This window comes from Sapajus apella, unplaced genomic scaffold (genome assembly GCF_009761245.1).
Source record: "Sapajus apella isolate SASKATOON/1434 unplaced genomic scaffold, GSC_monkey_1.0 scaffold183, whole genome shotgun sequence".
NCBI lineage: Eukaryota > Metazoa > Chordata > Mammalia > Primates > Cebidae > Sapajus > Sapajus apella.
In genome coordinates this window covers 1259385-1282602 of record NW_022437123.1, presented here as the reverse complement: position 1 = coordinate 1282602, position 23218 = coordinate 1259385, and the positions used below count along the sequence as shown (strand labels likewise).

Genomic DNA, 23218 nt, shown 5'->3' with positions numbered 1-23218 from the left:
GTGATAGAAATTGCCTCCGTTATTCTGGGAATAAATACAAGAGCACATAAAATTGTCAAAACTCATTGCACTGAACACTTAAGATTTGTGCATTTTAATACATGTTAGTTATGCCTCAATTAAAAAAAACACATAAACACAGGTGTAAATGCTAGCTTCATGAAAAAGGCAAGATATTAATAAGTCTTCCTTCTATGGGAGAGCAAAATAAGGAGGAATCTGTGAACATGCAGGGAATTTTGAAGTAGAAAGAAAGGGAGCTGTGAATGATCTGAATATTCTAAATAAAAGTAAGGGATGAGGTTGTCTTTTGGGTGTACGTACAGGGCACTGAGGAGAGGAACAGAGGATGCAAGCATTAGAGAAACAGGAGAAATAGATCTTATGGTCTACTATAAAAGACATAAGGAATGAATCTTCAACAGCTCTTATCTCTAATCCTAATTTTGTTTTCCATATAAGGATCCCATTCAACTCAGATTTGTATGTTTTTTCCTCTATCATTTGATAGATTGGATGACAGTCTGCAGCCTACATTCTCTACAGAAATGAAAATTCCTTCTTGGAGTGGGGATGGTGGTGGTGAATTGAATAGACATTACAATGGTTTGTAGTCTTTCCAAGCTCACTGCTATGTAACAATTCTTATTCTTGAGTATTTAATTGAGGAAAAAGATAATAAGAAAAATATCCTAAAATGCTCCTTAAAAGAGGTAAGTATGACCATCAAAGAAAAAAGTTGAGAAATACCAGTCTAGGGAAAGCAAAATACAGGTAGTGAAGTAACTTGGGTTGGCCTGGTCAGGCAGGTAAATGATGGTAAAAGCATGAAAGAGTCTAAGTTGACATCATGTGCATTACTGAAATATATCAGATAAATTAGAGAAAGGATTACAAATAATAAACACAAAAATCAGAGAGAAGAAAGGTTCTAATAGTGATCAAGGACAGGACTGGCAGGAAAGAGGGAGCAGGAGGGGAATAGCACCTGTCATGGAAGGCATGTGGAGGCTCAAGCCTTACAGAAGCCAACTAAGCAGAGAGAGGAGCAAGGAGGTGGGAGGTCATAATTATGACCCCTTTAAAGTATCAGCAGGAGTGAGAGAGTGGAGAAAAGGGAAGGGAGGACGGAGGTAAGAGGTTAAGCTCAAAGAAGAACATTCCAGAGTTCAAGTGCCAGAGAATGACAAAGTCTACATAATTAAAAAGTCAGTGGCATGGCCATGTTGGTAAATGCCAAGGCAGAGGATAAGGGGCCTTGGAGGGACAGAAGCACAGGAACTGCATGATGGATCTGCTTGCTGAAGAGGGCAGCATGGGTTGGTGAGCAATGGAGAACCACTTCCCTGGTGCTCAAGTCTCTGAGGATGATGGAAGAAGGTACAAAAAATTGTGAAATGGCAGCGATGAGGATGGTGTTAGGAGATGCTAGATTGGGTTTTAAAAGAGCAGGGAGAAAGAGCTGGAGAGAGACACACATGATTTGGACAAAGATGAGGGGGAGCAAGTGTAATGGGATTGGGACTAGAGATAAGTGAAGGTGGAGGGAACAGGTCACCACCACAGGGGTGGAGGGTGGGGAGTAGAATTTCATGCTAAGAGGAGAATGCAGAGAATACCTATCCAAAGCTGACATACTAATGTGGTAGTAAGGGTGCTGAAAAGTTTTTTTTATCCATATGGCTGGGGCTTCAGTTAAAAAATAGAGAAGGACTGCTGTCTTGACTGTATCAACTTCCTTTTTATGAAACAAATGGTTGTGTGGCTAGTACCAAAGCTGTTAGGAAATATATCCCTAGCATTTAAAGATAAATGGTTACCGTTCTGTCTCCTAATATTTTTTAGATATTCCATTTTCTAAAGGATCAGAATAAAGTAAAACGAATGTAGGCTGTTATCAAATTCATCTTCTATATAGTTCAGTTATTGGACATTCCATTACATTTTTCTCTGAGTTTTGATTACAAGATTTATTGTAATACCTACATAACACTCATATTCTATTATGTGAATAAAAGGTAGTTGTGGTAATAAGGTAGGTATGACCTGGTTCTTCAAGAAGTTCTTTTTATGCTCCATTTCAGTAATAAACTCCAGCAGCTATTTTAACTAAGCATTCACAGAAATATTTTTCCCCTATTCTGCATTTAAATATTCTATTATAGTCTCTCAAGCCACCAGGGACTTTCACTCTGTTCATCCATAAAAAGTTCATGCTAATCTTGCTTATTTTCTTTCTTCTTCCTTTTTTTTTTTTTGACATTTTAAATTCTAAGCAAAGCCAACAAGAATTAATATAAATTAAGAATGCTGGCATGGAAAGCTGCTTCTTATCAACCTCTCACACTGTAAATGTGCTGCACAGCATCGTAACACATTAGCTGCAAAGTCCAGTGAAATGGTCATAAAATGGGCCAGATATGTTTGGATAACTCTCAGTGAAGTCTACTGCCATGAATGGGTCTAAAGCCATCTGTCGTAATTCCAAGAATTCAAATGAGTTGCTGTAAGATTGTCTGGATGCTCTGACAGAGTCACATCTTATTTAGAGCTTCTGGCCTGGACAAAGACTCTTATTTCTTTCAAAGTCAAGGTTATTAATAAACATCTGTGCTGTCCAATATAGTAGCCACAAATTACATGTGGCTATTGAACACCTGAAATGTGGCTGGTCTAAGATGTGCTGTAAGTGTAATGCACACATTGCATTCCAAAGATGACATTAAAAAAAATAATGCATACCATCTCAGTAATAATTTCAATTTTAAAGTTAAATTTTAAAAATTGTAATATTCATTACATGCTAAAATAATAATTTGAATGTATTAGGGTTAAATGAAGTCTATTATTAAAACTAATTTCACTTTTTAAAATGTTTTAAAATATGGCTACCTAAAAAAAATGTAAATTACACATATGGCTCTCATGTCTACTAGGCAGTGGTGCTGGAGGATGTAGCCCAGTCTTCAGGTGGGCCACAAGGAAGCAGAAGAGTGTGGTCGTTACAGGCAGAAGGGACAGGGCAGATCTTGGTTCCATTCTGTGTCTATTTCCTCACTATGGGATTTCAGTATGTTACTTATTTTCTCCAAATCTTAGTTTCCTTATTCATCAAATAGGAATAATGATAGTGCTTCCTCTCAGGGATTATCAAATATAAACTCATCACATGTAAAGAGATAACTTGGATTCTCAGAAGGAGCATTAAGTTGCAGAATATATAGAAGGGTACAATTTTTAAAAGTTAACTCAATAACTCAAAAGTTAACTCAACAGAGAGATCAATATTGTGTACATCTTAAAGTGAATAGATAGTAAAACAGATTAAGTCAAACCAAATTTAAAGTGCTTTTATCCTCTTGCTTTTGGCCCATTGCTATGGCTCAGAAATGAATTAAGGTATGCAGAAATAAAGCTCAGTTATCTAAGTGCTATTTTCTGGGTCTCCTCTCTTTGTTACTTAGCAACATAACCTCAGGGTTATGTAAATCAAATTTGCTGTTTCTTTAAGAGAGTTGCAGGGTGGTCCTTTCTCCCAAAAGGCAACTGCATGCCATTAAATAGTTTAATGTTATGTAATATTTGGATTGGAAAGCTATTTGGGCAGCATGGGTAATGGAAAGGGAACAGGAAAAGGAGTTCAAGGGCAGGGATTCAATCCTGGCTCTGCCATAGCCTGAGCCAAGTTCACACAAAAGCTCTGAACCTCGGCTTCCTCTCCCGTAAAATGGGGATGAGGAAGGCAATATATCTCCTAACAGGTTGTTTTAAAGATTAAATAATGAATATTAGAAGAACCTTATCTGTAAACCTGGCAGCATTTCAGTGTTAGCTCTTATCACTATTTTAATCTACTGGATTCTAAGCCTGACCTATGCCCAGATACAGCCACTTAGCTCTATAGAGTACCAGGCAAGAGGAGGTAAACAAGGATAACTTGTTTGGACCTCTGTTAACTTCCTAGGACCTTGTTTTCTCTTCTTTCCTATTCACTGTAAAGACTCATTGGAAGGGCGTCATTAAAAAAAAAAAAAAAGGCATTCAGAAAACAGTAAATTCTCACACAAATATAAAGCATTATTGTTGATTTATATCATCATCAATAATTGATTTTTACTAAAAAAGAGATGGGGAAAAAGTGTATGTTGGTTACCCAATAGCTCCTTTTACTGTGAAAAGTAGCCATTGCCAAATTCCAAAATGCATTTTTAACTCACGTGTACTAATTTAAGCTGTTAGCAGTGAAATGATCTGAATTGAAAAAGGAAAGTTAGAACATCCATCTTTTGCTCAGGTCTTGGCAAAATAAAACTTATAAGAATATCTGCCATCATTTTCAAGTAGAGCCAAATTCAGCACCATATTATGATCGCAACTGCAGAATGGCATTCCTAACAAGAAATGTCATTTGTAGCCAAGATTTTATATTTGGCTTCTATGGATAAAATACTCACTTCTATGAATTTTGAAGCTAGAGCTATATAATCTAGTTACCCCAAAAGACATTTACAGGATTTTACATAGCCAGTATGTTATCTGGGCTCTTAATGAGAACATATACAGATACAACAAGGACTTATGAAAACACAAGTTCTTGGAACTTCACATAAAGAAATATGTGCTCATAAAAATAGCAGAGTGAAATAACAGCATCACATTGACCTGCATCTAGCTATCTATAATAAATAGGACTAATTTTTGTCACACTATTTGTTATTTTTAAAAAGAGCCTCTTAGTACTAATTTTTTTTTCTTTCACAGTTGTGTACTTCTCTTCATTATTAGTTGGTTATCTTTCTTTTCTTTTTTTAAATATACAGTTTTAATATCAGTATTAGTAGGGGTTTGGGCATGGGAAAAGACTGTTGAATGTTCTTACTTTTACCAAGACTAAAACTAATAAAAAGCAGAGTAGTATATTAAGGTGGGTCAAAGAAAATTACAAATTGTGGACTTAACAATAATTAAAACCTGTATTGTGCTATATATATACAAAGAAGCAGGCCAGACACCATGGCTCACACCTATAATCCCAATACTTTGGCTGAGGTAGATGGATTGCTTTAGCCCAGGAGTTCGAGATTAGCCTAGGTGACATGGCAAAACCCCATCTCTTAAAAAAAAAAAAATACAGGAAAATTAGCCAGGTATGGTGGGGCATGCCTATAGTCCCAACTACTTGAGCCCGGGAGGCAGAGGTTGCAGTAGCCACAATCACACCACTGACCTCCAGACTGGGTAAATGAGCTAGATCCTGTCTCAAATATATATATATATATGTATTATTTTATTTATATATATATATTTTATATATTTTTATTTTATATATGTATACATATATATATATATATGTATAATATATGTATAAAGAAGCACATTGAATGGGTTTTACTTTCTAGTCTATATTCTCCTAATTCTTTCAGGTGCTCCTCTTATCCTATACAGGACCAATGTATTAGTCGTACAGAAAGGAATACAATGGAAGAACTATATCTCAGTGTACTATGATCCAAATGTTGCCAATTTATCAGCTTTAAAATTTATTCATGAAAAATTTTACATCAATTAATTTATTTTATATTTTATTGCTTCACAATCTATAATTTGTTTAGGATTCAGTTCTATCATTCTTTTTTTTTTTGAGACAGAGTCTCATTCTGTGGCCCAGTCTGGAGTACACTGGCAAGATCTCAGGTCACCGTAACCTGCCTCTCAGGCCCAAGAGATTCTTGTGCCTCAGCCTCTCGAGAAGCTGGGACTACAGGTGCAAGTCACCATGCCCAGATAATTCTTTTTGTTTTTGTTCTTTCTCTCTCTCTCTCTCTTTCTCTCTCTTTTCTTTGTTTTTCTTTTCTTTTCTTTCTTTTCATTATACTTAATTTCTGGGATACAGGTGCAGAATGTGCATGTTTGTTACATAGGTACACATGTGCCATGGTGATTTGCTGTACCCATCAATCTGTCATCCACATTAGGTATTTCTCCTAATACTATCCCTCCCCTCTCTCCCCAGCCCCCTGGTAGGCCCCAGTATGTGATGTTCCCCTCCATGTGCCCATATGTTCTAGCTGTTCAACTCCCACTTACGAGTGAGAACATGCGGTGTTTTTCTGTTTCTGTGTTAGTTTGCTGAGAATGATGGTTTCCAGCTTCATTCATGTCCCTGCAAAGGACATGAACTCATTTATTTTTCATGGTTGCATAGTATTCCATGGTGTGTATGTGCCACATTTTCTTTATCCAGTCTATCATTGATGGGCATTTGGGTTAGTTCCAAATCTTTGCTATTGTGAATAGTGCATCTGTCTTTATAGTAGAATGATCTATAACCCTTTGGGTATATAGCCAGTAATGGGATTGCTGGGTCTAATGGTATTTCTGGTTCTAGATCCTTGAGGAATTGCCACACTGTCTTCCACAATGGTTGAATTAATTTACACACCCACCAACCTCGATGTTCATCAGGGATATTGGCCTGAAATTTTTTTTCTTCTTGTGTCTCTGCCAGGTTTTGGTATCAGGATGATCCTGGCCTCATAAAAAGAGTTAGGGAGGAGTCCCTCTTTTTCTATTGCTTGGAATAATTTTAGAAGGGATGGTACCAGCTTCTCTCTTTGCCTCTGGTAGAATTCGAGAGTGAATCCGTCTAATCCTGGGCTTTTTTTGGTTGGTAGGCTATTCATTACTTCTTCAATTTCTAAATTTGTTATTGGTCTATTCAGGGATTCGGCTTCTTCCTGGTTTAGTCTTGGGAGGGTGTATTGTGTCCAGAAATGTATCCACTTCTTCTAGATTTTCTAGTTTATTTGCCTAGAGGTGTTTATAATATTCTCTGATGGTAGTTTGTATTTCTGTGGTATCACCGGTGATATCCTCTTTACCATTTTTATTGTGTCTATTTGATTCTTCTCTCTTTTCTTCTTTATTAGTCTGGCTAGCAGTCTATTTATTTTGTTAACCTTTAAAAAAAAAAAAAAAACAAGCTCCTGGATTCATTGATTTTTTGAAGGGTTTCCCATGTCTCTATCTCCTTTAGTTCTGCACTGATCTTAGTTATTTCTTGTCTTTTGCTAGCTTCTGGATTTGTTTGTTGTTGCTTCATTAGTTCTTTTAATTGTGATGTTAGGGTGTGGATTTTAGATCTTTCCTGCTTTCTCCTGTGGTGTTCAGTGCTATAAATTTCCCTGTTAACACTGTTTTAGCTATGTCCCAGAGACTCTGGTACATTGTATCTTTGTTCTCATTGGTTTCAAAAAACTTATTTATTTCTGCCTTAATTTCATTGTTTACCCAGTAGTAATTCGAAAGCAGGTTGTTCAGTTTCCATGTAGCTGTGTGGTTTTGAGGGAGTTTCTTAATCCTGAGCTCTAATTTGATTACACTGTGGTCTGAGAGACTGTTATATTTCCATTCTTTTGCATCTGCTGAGGAGTGTTTTACTTCCAATTACGTGAATAATTTTAGAATAAGTGCTATCTGGTGCTGAGAAAAAATGCATATTCTGTTGTATATTCTGTTGATTTGGGGTGGAGAGTTCTGTAGATATCTATTAGGTCCACTTGGTCCAGATCTGAGTTCAAGTCCTAAATATCCTTGTTAATTTTCTGTCTCATTTATCTAATATTGACATTGGGGTATTAAAGTCTCCCACTATTATTGTGTGGGAGTCTAAGTCTCTTTGTAGGTCTCTAAGAAATTGCATTATGAATCTGACTGCTGTATTGGATAAATATACTATACATATTTAGGGTACTTATATATAAAATTAGGATAGTTAGCTCTTCTTGTTGCATTGATCCCTTTACCATTAGGTAATGCCCTTTTTAAAATTTTTTTTCCATGTCATCAGTAGTTGAAAGTTTTGTTTTGTTTTGAGGCAGAGTCTCGCTCTGTCACCCAATCAATTATTGTGCCTCAGCCTCCCAAATAGCTGGGATTACATGTGCATACCATCACACCCGCCTAAATTTTGTATTGTTAGTAGAGATGGGGTTTCATCATGTTGGCCAAACTGCTCCTGAATCCCTGGCCTCAAGCAATCTGCTTGCCTTGGCCTCCCAAATGCTGGGATTACAGGTTTGAGTCACTGTGCCCAACCCATTATCAGTCGTTTTTCATCATTCTCAGATTTATCAAGTTTTAACAATGTTATCAAATTTGAAAAATTAATTTTATTTAGTTTTTGACTTCCACTTTATTTCTTTCACTTTATTTAATTGTACTTTCTTGGCATTCATTTATTTTGTGTAGGGTTTCCTTGATTTTGTGTTCTTGCACGTGGGTAAAGCCATTCTTAAACATAGAACTTCAGACCTAGGACAGCACTTGTCAGTTTATAGTATATTAGACTGTTCTGTGATAAACTCACTCCAATGCTTCTGTTCAAATGAGATTAAAATAAAAATGTGCGCCAACACGTACATTTAGTAAAAAGATTCAGTGTCTATGGGAATCCGTAAAAGTCAAAGAGTAAAAGGAAGGCAATGAAGACGCATCAGAAGATGCATCATACTGAGTTACTCAGCAATGGAGACAATCCCGTTAGGGAGAGGAAGAAAGAACCAAGTGAACCATTAGCCTTGAAGGTATTGGAGAGGTGGCCATATGTGCCCTCCAGAAGCTGGGAGATGGAAACCAACTTGGCAAGCGTGTGGATTGTCAGCATCTAACGAGCACAGATACACATAATATTACTCACCACTCCTGGTCATTTTTATCTCTTAAATTTCCATTTCTGATGTTTGTTAACCTGTCTTTTTTTTTTAGTTTAGAAGCTAAATTCCATAACTACAAACACTGTTATTACTATCATTGTCAGGATCATCACCAACATGCCTAGACTATATTAATAAACACACAAGATGCAAAAGCACCCTTTACTGTAGCCTTCAGTTAGTTTAAACACACTATCAACCTTTATCAGGGCAGCAAGTAAAAAGCAAACACTAGAGGTTATACCTGAGAATTATTCCTAAGCACCAAATTTATCACTAGTAATTCGCACTACTAATTCCAGCAAGCCTCACTTTATTTCCTGCTTATAACACAAACTGGGTAGAAGTGTGGTTAAACCATTTGTCTATACCTTCAGAGAATGCTGCTTTTCCTAAAGTGTATTATGGAATATTTGTCATGGGACAATTTAACTTTTGTGCTCCCAAAGTCGGAAAACTCTAATTATACAGCTCTAGAAAGAGGGAAGAGCAGCACAATCTAATGAGTGTTGAGAAAAAAAGGGTTTCTTGGAATCTCAAGGCCTCCTGATGAATGGTAAATGTTCCACTTACTTAAAAAAAGGGTTTCTTGGAATCTCAAGGCCTCCTGATGAATGGTAAATGTTCCACTTACTTAAGGAGATTCCCCAGATTGAAAAGAGCCCGGTTATGCTGTGGATGGAGCTGGAGAGCCCTCTGATAGTACATCTTTGCCTCTGCTGTGTCTCTCGTCAGTGTTCCGAGGTTGTTCAGGGCACTTGCATGGCGTGGATACAACCTGAAAAGTTAAAAATATTAAGCTGTGATAGTTCAAAAACTTCTTAACTGGGCACAATTTGTTTGTTCTTTTTCCTCCAGGTATGGCATAGCTAAAATGAAACACTGAATTGTTCTTGTACTTGAATGGTTTGTGTCCAATCTTACTGGTTGACTTTTACAATTGAAAAGTATATAATTAGGGCAGGGATGCACATATTTATAATTAAATGACTCTTAATTGGTACAAGAATAAATAGTATATGGATCTACCAGGGTTAAAGACATGTAATAAGATTACTTTCCACTTCCTGTGATAGAAAATCCTCCTTGCGTCAGGTACTGAGTTTCTGGCCTCAGTTTCTGGCCCGGTGGGGCTTCTGACCAGCTCCCTGTGCAGGGTCCACTATTTACACCAGATGCTGAGTGAGCCTTTGGGGTGGAATCTTCATAAACATCTCTTTTTTTGAGATGGAGTTTTGCTCTTGTTGCCCAGGCTGGAGTACAATGGTGCGATCTCGGCTCACTGCAACCTCTGCCTCCCAGGTTCAAGTGATTCTCCTGCCTCAGCCTCCCAAGAGGCGTCACCACCATGTCTGGTTAATTTTTGCATTTTTTAGTAGAGATAGGCTTTCGCCATGTTGTCCAGGTTGGTCTTTAACTCCTGACCTCAGGTGATCCACCTGCCTTGGCCTCCCAAAGTGCTGGGATTACAGGCAGGAGCCACCATACCCAGCCCATAAACATCTTTGGATTGGAGCATTAGTAAGGCTGCCATGACTGAGAAAGGATGATATAAAACATCATCCTATTAAAATAAACTTTACCTCCAAATGCTTCCCCTTCACTTTTTTCTATTTGATCTCATTTTCCCCCTCGTACGGCAATTTGGTTCTACCTGTCCTGGTACAGTCTCAGACAGAAAATACTAAGAATGTAGAACACTTAAAAATAAAAAAACAAAGCCACAATGAAGTCAAAAATAGCATTCCCCATGTTCAAAAGCAAATGTAAAGGAGGATGAGGTAGACATCAGTATACCAAATTTATGCTGATTAAGGTAGGAAGGGAACCAGTTTATTTTCTAAACACAAAACTATAAAGAAGCCAAATCCACACAGCTCCATAATTCAATTGTTTCTGATATATTCAGAGTGGACATAGTTAGCAGTCTACGGGATTTGTTCCATTTCTGTCACCCAGGGTACTGTGAATAAGCCAGTGGAGCTGGCTTTTAATGTAGAAATGCAAAGATAATGCCCAAGTAATAAAAACAGGATCTGTACTTGTCAAGCCCCTTGACAATCAAATGCCATGCTTGCCCCCTGTTCCATACCTTCTAAAAGATCAATTTAATTCTGGGACAGAAGAGGTTCCTATTAAAAGGACAGGAAAGACAAGTTGTAGAGCTTTTTCATCTTTGCTTTACCCAGAGTCTCTTAAGTTTATTTGACCCTTCCCCACTCCCTACAGAACAGCTATAAACATCCCTCAGAACTAATATTTCTAGGAAGGCACTCTGTAATGTTCCTCTTGACTGACAAAGGCTAGAATCAATTCAAATGAATATTATATCCTCCCAAAGCCTGAAAGCCCTAATTATTCACAGAGGCTTTGGAGGCTGATAGGAGAGAAATGTTTAGAGGAAGTCTGGCAGAAAACGCCCTGAGCTAGCACATGCGCTGTTGTTTGCTTCTCTCTGATCGCATTTAATTAGCTCAGACAACATAAGGGTCTCTGATACTGGCCCCGTTACAGCCAACTTCAGTTCCTGGGAGACAAGCGCTTGGTGCTCTCTCTGAGATGCTGTTAGAAGATATGAGGCTATGACGCTGTACCTGTCCCTTCACTCCATGCCCCGAAAAGTGTCCTGTGAAGCTTGTGTCTAAGAATTACCTTGGAAGTGATTACAGAGCACATCACAGCTACGACTCAAATTCTTCTAAAGAAGCTTAGGTTTTTGTTTGCTTTTTAGGTTAAGCAAAGCACTTTAACCCTCAAAAGATTAAAGGGCTGTCCAGTGCACATGGTGAGGACAATTCACATACTCCTTGTTTCCTTTACAACAAGCAGAACAGAAAGCAAATCTGGCACATGTGTCTTCCTTTTCCTTAGAGGAGATAATTTCTTAAGACTTTCTCTGTTCCTTATTTCTTTAAGTCTCTGAGCCCTTGAAATGAACTTCTGAGGTGAAAACACTAAAGAATGGGACAGGATAAATTCAATAAGATCTTCCACCATGGGCTCACCCATGTAAGATGCCTGTTTGCTCTGCATGCAGAGCAGGTCATCTCCAGCAAGTTTTTAGGCCCAACGTCATGAACTTTATATTCACTCACAACCCCACTGCCATTTAAATGAACAGTCATGTATTTCAAACGTCACTGACTTCAGAAATGGCTTTCTCTTTTTTTGTTTCCTTCAAATCAGAAGTAGAATACAAGTCCACCCTGAACTCTTAAAAACTAAAGCGAAGAGAAGTAAAGAGAAACAGAAGCACTATAAGAGAAAAGGCCTGAACTATACCTTGTGCTTTAAGAACCAACTTGCAGCTGCAGAAAAAAATGTGATGCTCAGGAGGAGGTACTAACTATAGTCAGGGAAGAGGCTCTATGTTGGCAAAGAGCCCCAACTCTTCAAGGAAGGGCACTGCTGATATTTACAGGGACTCACTGATTCTATAACCAAGCAAAGCCCACCACCTGGAAAATGTGTAGCTATTGCTTATTCCTGGAAATACTAAGGGCCTGCTAGCATATCCTTTCTCTCTCTGGGTATCTGATGAGGCTCACCTAATCACAAGCAAGCTTTGTATTATTTATGAAACCAAGCTGAATTTCATTAAAAGGATTCTTAATAACCAGGTCAGAAAAAATAGCTTAAAAAAATACGGATGGAAATATTTTCTTAAAACATACTTTTCTATTTACTGCAGACCTAGCAAGTACAAAATTTATTTTCTGTGTTTACTTTTAGCTAAATTTGCATTTGAATGAGCTTGAGTCTAATTCAATCCTGATCTCTCCAGGAAGGGAATTTTCTATTGGAAAGATGAATAATTTAAGAGATGAGTATGTAGCTACATCAATTGTCAGAATAAATTAAGTCCATCTTGACTTTGACTTCTACAGGTATGTTTTACAAATGTCCTGATAGTGGTTATTCCCTTCCCCATGCAGAAAACCTCAACAAAAGATGTGCTGAACTGGAACAGTGGTGATTTTTTCAGGCCTGTTTGTAAGAACACTCACTGGATTTTCCTTCTCACGGTATTCTTCAACATTTGAATTGTTTATAAGGATTCTTTTGCTATTTATTATTATTTTGATGAATCTAATTTTAAAAATTTATTATAAAGAAAATAAGTTAGATTGTTCAACTGTTCTGGGGTACAAGGAAGCTTATTATTTCCTCATCAAAAAAGAAATGTATGGGGCCGGGCAATGTGGCTCATGCCTGTAATCCCAACACTTTGGGAGGTCAAGGCTTGATGGCTTGAACTTAGCAGTTTGAGACCAGTCTGGGCAACATGGCAAAACCCTGTCGCTACCGAAAAATAAAAGATAAAAATAAAAAACAAAAACCAAACACTTACATATAGAGAAATGGTTCTATGAGCTGAAGAACAATTCGTGTTCAAGCATTGGGTAGTTCAGTTTCTGGATAAACACAATATCCATTAAGCATTTTAAGGGTGCTTAATTTTTATCTAGTAGCATTTCCTTAAGTAGAATTAATAGAGCAGGTAGTCAAGGACGTTATTCCTCTCATCTTATGTCTGAAGAATTAGCGTCAGCATATTAGTAGGAGAAAGTCCCTGGGAAGGAACACTTGTCTAAGCCAAAACACAGAAGGTGGGACAAAAGAAAATGAGTTCCAGAGGACCCAGGATATGTAAAAATTACTTTAAATGTCTAAAGTCCTTTCTCAGACATTGTCTCATTTACCCTTCAAAATTCCTTCAGTAGAATTACTGTAGTATTTATTTTATAGTCAAGGAAAGGGAAATGGAGAAATTAAGTAAATAGCAGATTATGAAAAAAGCCATCTCATTCATTTGAGCCTAGGAGTTTGAGGCTGTGGGGCGCCAATGATGGTATCACTGCACTCCAGCCTGGGAGACTGTGAAACGCCATCTTTTAAAGAAAAGAAAAGACATCTCAGGGGCACTTGTGTTAGGAAGGCAGCTGGCTCCTGTAAATCTGTTTTCAAACTTCATTTGTCATTCAACATTCAGCAAATAAACATACTGCTACAAATTACAGCTTCCATTTGGAATAATTCTCCTTTTCATCTTCTTGTTTCTTTGGCTAAATCATTCAGCTATGATCTTATAGGAACTAGTTCTCAGTGGCAGAAGTGAAATAAACTCAATACCCAGAAAGCTTGGCTACTCAGAATCTTCACTGCAAAGAATTTGTCTTCTGCCATAAAAAATAATCATGGTATCTCTGAAAAGCACAGTATTATAGAAAGCTATTTGGGATTAACAACACTCAGTAAGTGTGTAAGATGTACATTCAGGCTTTCTGATTTACCCTTCTTAGGCTTTAACCTCAACTATAAAGGGCCATAGACATAAGCTGTACGTGAATAAAATCTAGTTTTCAATTTTATGTCAGTTATTTACTTCAAATTTTGTACAATGTGTTCCAAAGTTAAGAATGCTGTTTGCTTTTCATTATCTGAGTGCCTTATGGCATTTAATTGTTCAAAAAATATTGAATGATGTGCTCTAGTTTGCAATTTCCTTTAAGAGTATACACACCCTGATTTATTTTCAGGGCGTGTATACTTGTCTGATTTTCATACCACACATTAATTTATTTGAGGTTAACTAAGCTAAGGTCAGATGTTTATTTTTTATTTCCTTTTGAGAAAATAAGAGTCAAAAAGAAAAACATGACTGAGAAAAACATTCCACCATAGAACCTGAATTCCACTGGACTGAAAAATCTACAAAATAATCTTCATTTCAGGAGTTGATAGCGTTATTTTCAACCATATTAGTCTGTAGCAATTTAGGTCATCATGTTACTAAACAGCACTTGAACAAAAGTGATCATTTTGTTGGTCTGCTTGTTTAATTGTTTGAAATTACCGTTAACACCTAGCAAACGAGTCCTACCACTTCCATCTTACACTGTACTTCTGATCCACTACAGATAGCCTTGGGAAAAAGCCTCAAATGCAATTCAGGGAAATGTGACGTGCTCTCCAAGAGGGGCCAGCTAAATCAACTGACCTTGCACAATGGATGACCTCCAATAGTGATCTAAAAGGACTCCTCCCAGTCAATTTCCCAAGACTATGTAGAGTAAAGCTGTGGCTCTTGAGTGCCCTTAGGAAATGAATCATTTTAAATGGCTGAATCTGATTCCTGAGAATTTACTGCTAGCGGTTGGGAAGTTTACTGAATTAAGTATTTCTCTATTCCTTTAAATAGAAATGGTGAACATAATTAACCTTTCTCAGGGGCTTGGAGTGAACTTTGTTTTTTGTGGCAGGATGGATAGGAAACTGCTTTGCTGGAGTGGAAAAATAACTGGATTTGGAGTCAGAAGCCATGGGAGGCATTCTTACTATGTGATTTTTGGATTTATGTCTGTGGCTTAGTTGGTTTCTCTAAAAAAGTAAGCTTAATAATATATTGACCTTCTCTGTGAACAAATGGGCTTCTACATGAACAAATGAGATGGTGGGTATAAAAATATCCATCATCACACCTGTTACACTACATACATTTAATATTTTGGGGTCAGCTGCAGGACCTCTGGGTGGTTTAACTGGCTCCCTCTGTAGCCCTAATGAACCCATGTCAGGCTGAAGCAGCCAGTTCTCCTTCCTCACATGGATTTTTCATCCTATGAAAAATCACTCTCTTTACTGTTGCTGAGCGCTTTCAACTTGCTCCCATCCGTCAAAATTACATCCATCATTTCTTCATCACTAACCTAGTGAACACTCAAGTCATTCTGTATCCATCTGCTTCTCCTATACTGAGAGTTCTCAGATGTGAAGAACAAATAACCCTCTCCATTTTAAGAATGTAGGAATGTTTTTGTCAAGCACTCCCTCCAAAGCCTGTCAATCCTTCATCATCTGAAGCAAATGATCCCCATAGGCACCAGAGCAATTTTCTCCAAGTTTTTCCAATATGCTCAACACCAAATGGAATTCCAGACATGTGTAATTGAAAAAGCAATATCCAAGGGTATAAGGACATTCAAAATCCTGTGTGGTTCCTGTATGACAGATCGATGCACACCTGGGATCCTTGTTGCACTAACACTTCCTGGCATGAGTGCACTCTGGTTGATGAATTCTCTCAGAGAAGAGACAATGGTGGGCAGGAAAAGTGTGTCTGTATTCCTAATTAATAACTGCCAAGGAAGGAGATCATGAGGAGTGGGGAGGAGAGTGGGTACATTTTGAATATCCACTGCAGGAACTGGGTAGCACTCCTGGTAGATAATGGTCAGGAGCTAGGGGTGTGAAGCATCTCGCAATGCATATGACAGTTCTGCATAAAGGAAAGTTGTAATGCAAAATATCAACAGCCCTGCCATCGACAAACACTGCTTGTCCTTATGGAGTTGTCCTCTGACTCCAAGGGCCCTGTGATAGAGATTTTATGCATTGTGTTTGTCCAGTCTTCCTTTTCACAGACACTTATTAAGCATGTACAGTGTGCCAGGCTGTCTGCTGTGAGCACACAGCAGTAAAGAGAAAGCTGTCCTTGCCCTCAAGAACTGTGGTAGAAGAAAGACAGGAAGACCAACGGACTCTAAGGCACTGTAAAGAGAGCAGACAGAGCAGTAAAGCTGAGCCGGAGCTGACAAGAGCATTGTGTAGGAGGGCAAGTGAGTGGCGCCAGAAGCTCTCACCAAGGTTTTTTCCAGGAGCAATGATGCTTTACTGTGAGGGGCGGCAATAGAGGGGACTGAGAGTGCAAGGGAGGGGTAAGAGCAGGAAGAGGAAGGAAACAGTTCCAAACAGAGAAAGCAAAACCAAACAGAACTTGAGAAACTGAAGGGATTTTATTCTGGCTGAAGTACAGAACAGAAGGGAGAAACATAAAGGACAGGGAGCAGGTTTTGGGGAGAAGATGGCCAGTTGAGTTTGAGGTGCAGAGGGCAATTTGTGGAAATGTTCAGCTGGGTAGATCATCAGGGGAAAGATGATGGTGAAGTCATGGATTTGAGGGTCAGCCAGCAGACACACAGATGCTAACTGAAGCCTTTGGGACTGAAGAAACCCCTTAGAAAGCAAAGTTTGAGAAGAGAAGAAGGTGTAGGGAAGGAGGAAAGGGTACTGAGAACTCTTCCATGAAGGGTTGGTGGAGACAGGACAGTCTAAAGAGCAGAAGAAGCAAGACAGCATGGTGTCACAGATGCTAAAAAAGAATTACTTTAGAGAGGTGGGAGTGGTCAACAAAGTCAACTCCTGCTAAGAGTCAGGTAATTTGATGCTCAAGCGTGGTCCATTGGATTTATCTGCATGGAGGTAGCTGGTGACTCTGGGGAGAGGAATTTCAGAGGTGGGGAGGGAACTGATGTCAGAATTTAGCTGAGTGAGTAATAGGAGAAAATAAGGAAGACAGTGCAACTTTCTGGGAAGTTTTGACACTTGAAAAGTAGGATGGAGATAAGGAAGTACACAGATGAATGGCAGGGGGAGGAAAACAAGAGATACACAGAGGCTCCTGTGTTTGTTTGATGGTGGTAGGAGCAACTCGAGAATATTTAAATATTAATGGGAAGATGCCAGGTGAAGGACAGGGAGCAAAGGATTTAAACAGAGGATTATAAATAAGATCTCTGAGAAACTGGGAATTATGGAATCTTGAGCAGGAAAGAAGATATCAGCCTTAGGGGCAAAAAATGAGCAGGGTAGTAAGAGGAAAATCTGAATCAGTCAGGGTTCTCCAGAGAAACAGAAGCAACAGGATATGTATATTTACATTTACGGAGAGATTTATCTTAAGAACTGGCTCTCATAATTGTGGAGGCTGGCAAGTCCAAAATCTGCAGGGTAGGCTGGCAGGCTGGAGACCTAGGGAGGAGCTGCAGTAGGAATCCAGAAGGCAGTCTGTGGGCAGGATTTCCTCTCCTTCCAGGGAAGTCTGTCTTTTTCTGTTAAGGCCTTCAACAGGATGGATGAGGCCCACCCACATTCTGGAGGATAATCTGCTTTACTCAAAGTCTACTGATTTAAATGTTAATCTCATCCAAGAAGTATCTTTGTAGGAACATCTAGAATAATGTTTTATAAAATACCTGGGTATCTTGTCCCATCCAAGCTGACATGAAATTATCCACTACAAGTCTACCTCTTGTCAGTCTGGCACCCAAGAAGAGGAAAAGATAGAAGTAATTTAGGATCTTCTGCTATTGATGGCAATTAGATTTTACATTATACCTCAGTTACCTTTTTAAAAATTCTAGGTAATTCACATACTTTAAAAACACAGTGTAAGTCCAGGTGCAGTGGCTCATGCCTGTAATCCCAGCACTTTGGGAGGTCAAGACAGGCAGATCACATAAGGTCAGGAGTTTAAAACCAGCCTGGCCAACATGGTGAAACCCTGTCTCTACTAAAAATACAAAAATTAGCTGGATGTGGTGGCAAGTGCCTGTAATTCCAGTTACTTGGGAGCCTGAGGCAGGAGAATCGCTTGAACCCAGGAGGCAGAGACTGCTGTGAGCTGAGACCTCACCACTGTACTCCAGCCTGGGTGACAGAGTGAGCCTCCATCTCAAAAACAAAAACAAAAAAACACATTATAAAGATGTTTCTATGTAGCATTGTTCCACTCAACAAATATTTACTCAGTGCTATGTTCCTGGCACTCTCCTCGATGCTGGGGATAAGGATAAAGATTTCTGGTTTCATGTGGTTTACCAGGGAGAGGAGGCACACAGACGATTAACTGAACAATAGGTGGGTATAGGGGAGGGTGATAAATGGAGAAAAATGAAGCAAAGGAAGGGAATAGGGGATACAAGTGGTGCTTGCGCTCTTCTGTGGGGTGGCCCAGGGAGGCCTCATGGAGGTGATGACATGCATGAGGAGTGCTGAAGGGTGTGAGGGAGGCAACCATTGAGGGAAGGGGTTCTGGGAGGAGAGAACAGAGCACAGAACCCCTGAAACAGGAAGGTGATGTGGCTGGCATGCATGTGCCTGCAGCCTGGTGTGACTGGAGCTGAGTAAGCAAGAAGAGCAGCAAGTAAGTGGTGGTTCAGGGAAGTAAGAGGGCAGGTGGTGCAGGGTGTGCATGGAGGCTGCTGCAAGGTCCCTCTTTCCCTGTGAGTGAGGTGGGGGTGGCTGGAGCCTTCTGAGCTTCAGATTGCTGCTAGTGGAAATCCCTAGGGCTGCTACATTGAGAACAGACTGAAGGGAAGCAGGACAAAGGTGAAAACGACAACGCCAGTTAGGAGCACAGTGCTAAGGTCTAGGTGAGAGGCAGGAGGACAGCGGAGGTGGAAGGAGGTGGCTGGATTCTGTGTGTGTCCATCACATTTACTGAGGGTGCCATTGCCCACATTGCTTAAGGATATTGCTTTAAGCCTTTTATATGGATTATCTTGTAATCCTTCAATCCTATGAGGTAGGCAGCTTACCTAACCTCACTTTTAACAGAAAATCTCAACCCAATTTTGCTAAACATGCCATTATTTACTTATACAAGAAATTCCAGCTGTTGTGGTGGGTGCTGTCTTGCACCATCCCGAGTTTTCCATTAAGGCGGAAGTTCGTATATCCCCAGCTGCTAGGGGTGTTGGCTGCTGACAGCTCAGAGTCCAGCTTCTCTCTGGGCATTGCTCTCAGGCTCAGGGATTTGCCTCCCCAAGGCTACACTCCCGTTCTGGATGCAGCACTTGGTTGAAAGGCTGAGGCCTCTGCTGGAACTGCCTTCCACTCAACATCTCTCTCCTGCTGCCCTGGTGTTCCTGAGGTGCTACTTAACAAACTTCCTGCTTGCAAAGCTCTGCCTTGGATTCTATTTTCTGGGGAACCAGACATAAGAGAGTTTTTAAAATGAACAAGTTGTCTAAAGCAAACAAAAGGTAGCCACAGAGAGTGAAACATTTCTGAAAATAAATTATGGAGATTTCATTTTGAAATTCAGTTCATAAGTATGGCCACAATGTGATTTAAATTCTAGGTGTTTTTTTTTTATGAAATAATGTTTAATTTCCTGAACTTATGAATAAAACTGCCAGATTTAAGTAACACAGCATATATATAGTGAGAAAGTAATTTCATCAACAAGAAGAAACAAAAGTAGTTTCATGTCTACTTGTGATATTAGAAAGCATATTTGAACTTTTATACATGAAAATACCACACTGGCTGAAGAACACATCTCCATTTGTTAAACATGGCTAACAAATGGTATTGAAATTTTAGTTCCTTCCAGAAATAAACAGCAACTGGTTTCCAAGTCCACCTGTAGTCATGAGAGAGTTATCTTAAATGTTCACTTAAAATAGGCTGTGTGAAGGACTTTCTAAAATACTCACTGACTCCTGATTTTTAAAACATGTTCAAACTTCACCCCAAGCTGTGCCTTAGGGTCTGCCTTATTTTTCTGTTTGAACATGACATAAAATAGTTTTATAAGCAGCATTATTAAAAGAAATTATAATAAAGTAGTCTTACTGATATACTCAAGACATAGCGAACAGTGGTTAATTAGACATGCTTAGATTTATTTAGCTTCAAATGATAGTTTATTTATTTAGATTCTAATGATAGTTTATTTATTTAGATTTTAATAATAGTTTCTTTGGTACTCAATCCATTATTACTTTCTTTGTCTACATACATGTATTACAGTCTAATGCAATGTCCTTACAAAGTTCCTGTGATCCACACAGGAGGGAATAAAAAGAATTATATCAGTAGGCACTATTATCATAACAAGTCTCTACGTTATACACTAAACATTCTAATAAGAAAGATTTTAGTTCTATTCCTTCCCATGTGTTAGACAATTAAATAGTGAATGGAGATTTCTTTTGTATGGGAGCATTAAGAGCACAATGCAAAATTTAGTTATACCAGGAGAAAAGAGCCTGGTCTTGCCAACTGATAAAATTTAAGTGTGAAAAGGAATTGTTTCTCCCATCCAAGTACTAACCAGGCCTGACCCTGCTTAGCTTCTGAGATGAGATGAGATCGGGCACATTCAGGGTCATATGGCCATAGCCAAAAGGAGTTATTTCTATGGAAAATAAGTAAATACTCTGAAAATGTTCAAAAAAATCACTGTTGAATTAGATGTGAGTGAAATAATTGTAAAAGACTGGAGGAGAAAAACAGAAAAATCTCAGTCTACTCAAATTACTTTGCAAATTTCTTTACGTTTTTATTCCAATTTTAAATATCAAAACTGATACTCATAGCAATGAATTATGGAGGTGGCTTTTGCAGATTCTAATCAGAAGATTCTTAAAGAGAAGGACTTGATGTGACATCAGAAGATTGGTGAATGGATGTACATTTGAAATTTTAGGGGGAAATAAAATAACAGTTTGCTTAATTTGTTTTATGATTCTCCACTTTTAACTGACTTTTTAAGCTATTTAACAAAGTACACACATGGAAAGTACACATCAATATCTTCACTTTATTCAGGGAGTATCACTATTTCTCTTTTGGGGCTTATTAGCTGATGCATTTCTTGGGAGTTTTTGTGTTGGAAGGGCTGAATTGTTAGATGATCTCTGGACTTTGTACTCCCATCACACGAGGTGGAACGTTGGAAACCTTCTCCAGGATAACTAAATGGTCAGAGAGCTCTGGAGGCATATGGCAGATCTGCCAGTGGTTTTCCAAATCTCCAACACAGAGAATCCCAAGCTTTACATTACTGTAGGAGGTATAAATGTGAGAGCTGCCCCTCACAGCAAAGCAAAGCTAACATTTGTGTTTGTTGAGGATTTAAGAAATGAGCTTTGACATTTTTCTTTGATGATTTGGATCTTAAACCGAATACACGATCTTAGATGCAATATTTTCCAGGGGAGATTTCCCTTATGCTACAGAAATATTATAAATGAGGTAAAGAGAAAGAAGCCAGTGTTTGTTTTTTTCTTCATTATTCAAAAAACAAAAAAAGTTTAAAAGAAACAGAATATTCATGCCATACGTAATCACTAACTTATTATAGTGCTATTTTTAGCACTGAAAGCCAGCCAAAAACAGACTGGTACAGGTACAACCTTTATGATTAATTTCCCCATTGCCTTTGAGAGCTATTCAGTCATTACAGCAGTAATGGATAATTGCTGGAATTGATCTCAGATAATAGCGCCTTTAACCTTGCATTTCCCTAATCACTCTCTTTCTTGCTGTGTGCAAATATGGAAAACATCAGATGCTCGAAAGTTGAAGTAGAGGTGGAGCAGCTGGGAGGGAGAGGAATCCCTGTCTCAGCAACTTCCACCAAGAAATAGCAACATCAAAATAAGGGCAATCTTCCAGTCACCAAGGATAAATAATCATCAAAATGATGAACAGCTCTGGTATTTTCCTTTTCCCTCTAACACAAAGAGTGACAATTTATTTCTTTAAAAAACAAAACAAAACAAAAATACCCACATCCGTTGAAAATTCGCCACAGAGTTATCCACATGAAAATGATGATATTTTTAACCAGAGGTATTTTGAACCTAGTCTGAGAGCATAAACTACTTCACTAATTACTATATATTTATAGCTTTAATTGTTTTTCCCAATGTCTCAAGGGACATATTTCTTCCAGAGGCACAGTTTCTGAAGCAAACATTTATTTGTATTGTTTCACAGCAAAGAAGCGGAAGTACCAAACCAGCTACTATAACTCTGTAAAATCAACTGCCAGAGAATTTTAATTTATACCTTTGCTCAAAGCTGTGCCTGAGGGTCTGCCTTATTTTTCTGTTTGAACTTGACAGAATATAGTCTGTTATAATAAATTCAATTAAAAAGATACTGATACACTTCCTACCGATCATGTAAGTTTCAGGCAAACCTACTGGTCTTTTCTTCCCTTCAAGAATGCTATCTAAAATTGTTAAATGTTAATTAACTATTGAAGACAAAATATACTTTATATGTACCCTTGAAGGAATATGCCTTTTTAAAAATGACATTTCCTCATTGCACAAGGAATAGATATTCATTGTTGGAACATCTGGAACACACAAGAAAATATAAAGAAAAAAATTAATCTATAATCTCACCCACCAGAGATAAGCATTATGAACATTTTGGAAACTGTCATCTAATGAAAGAATATAATTCTTGATTAAATCTTAAAACTACCTTCTATTCTATAATAAAAATCTTCTATTCTTCAACAAAAAGCTTTGGTACAATTATTCCTCTGGAACTTATATTTCTTGTAACATTTGGGAAAATATTTGATAGCAAACTTGATATGTATGGTTTAAAACTTCTGCCATATTAGGCAGCATTGGGTGGCTCACGCCTGTAATCCCAGCACTTTGGGAGGCCAAGGTGGGCAGATAACTTGAAGTCAGGAGTTTGAGACCAGACTGGTCAACATGGTGAAACCCTATCTTTACTAAAATATAAAATTTGGCCGAGCTTGATGGTGCATGTCTGTAATCCCAGCTATGTGAGAGGCTGAGGCAGAAGAATCGCTTTAATCTGGGAGGTGGAGGTTGCATTAAGCCAAGATTGTGCCACTGCACTCCAGCCTCTCAAAAAAAAAAAAAAAAAAAAAAAAAAGAAAA

At 38.4% G+C, this 23218-nt stretch overlaps 1 protein-coding gene across 3 annotated transcripts in view; it reads right to left on the bottom strand.

The window, feature by feature from the left end:
- The window catches only part of TMTC1 (transmembrane O-mannosyltransferase targeting cadherins 1), a 267544-nt gene that overhangs the window by 40050 nt on the left and 204276 nt on the right, over window positions 1-23218 (bottom strand). For all 3 annotated transcript variants that reach the window (XM_032268575.1, XM_032268576.1, XM_032268577.1), the window contains one exon: window positions 9349-9492. In XM_032268575.1, coding sequence (XP_032124466.1) covers window positions 9349-9492 — 144 coding nt within the window. The remainder of the gene's footprint in view (window positions 1-9348; window positions 9493-23218) is intronic.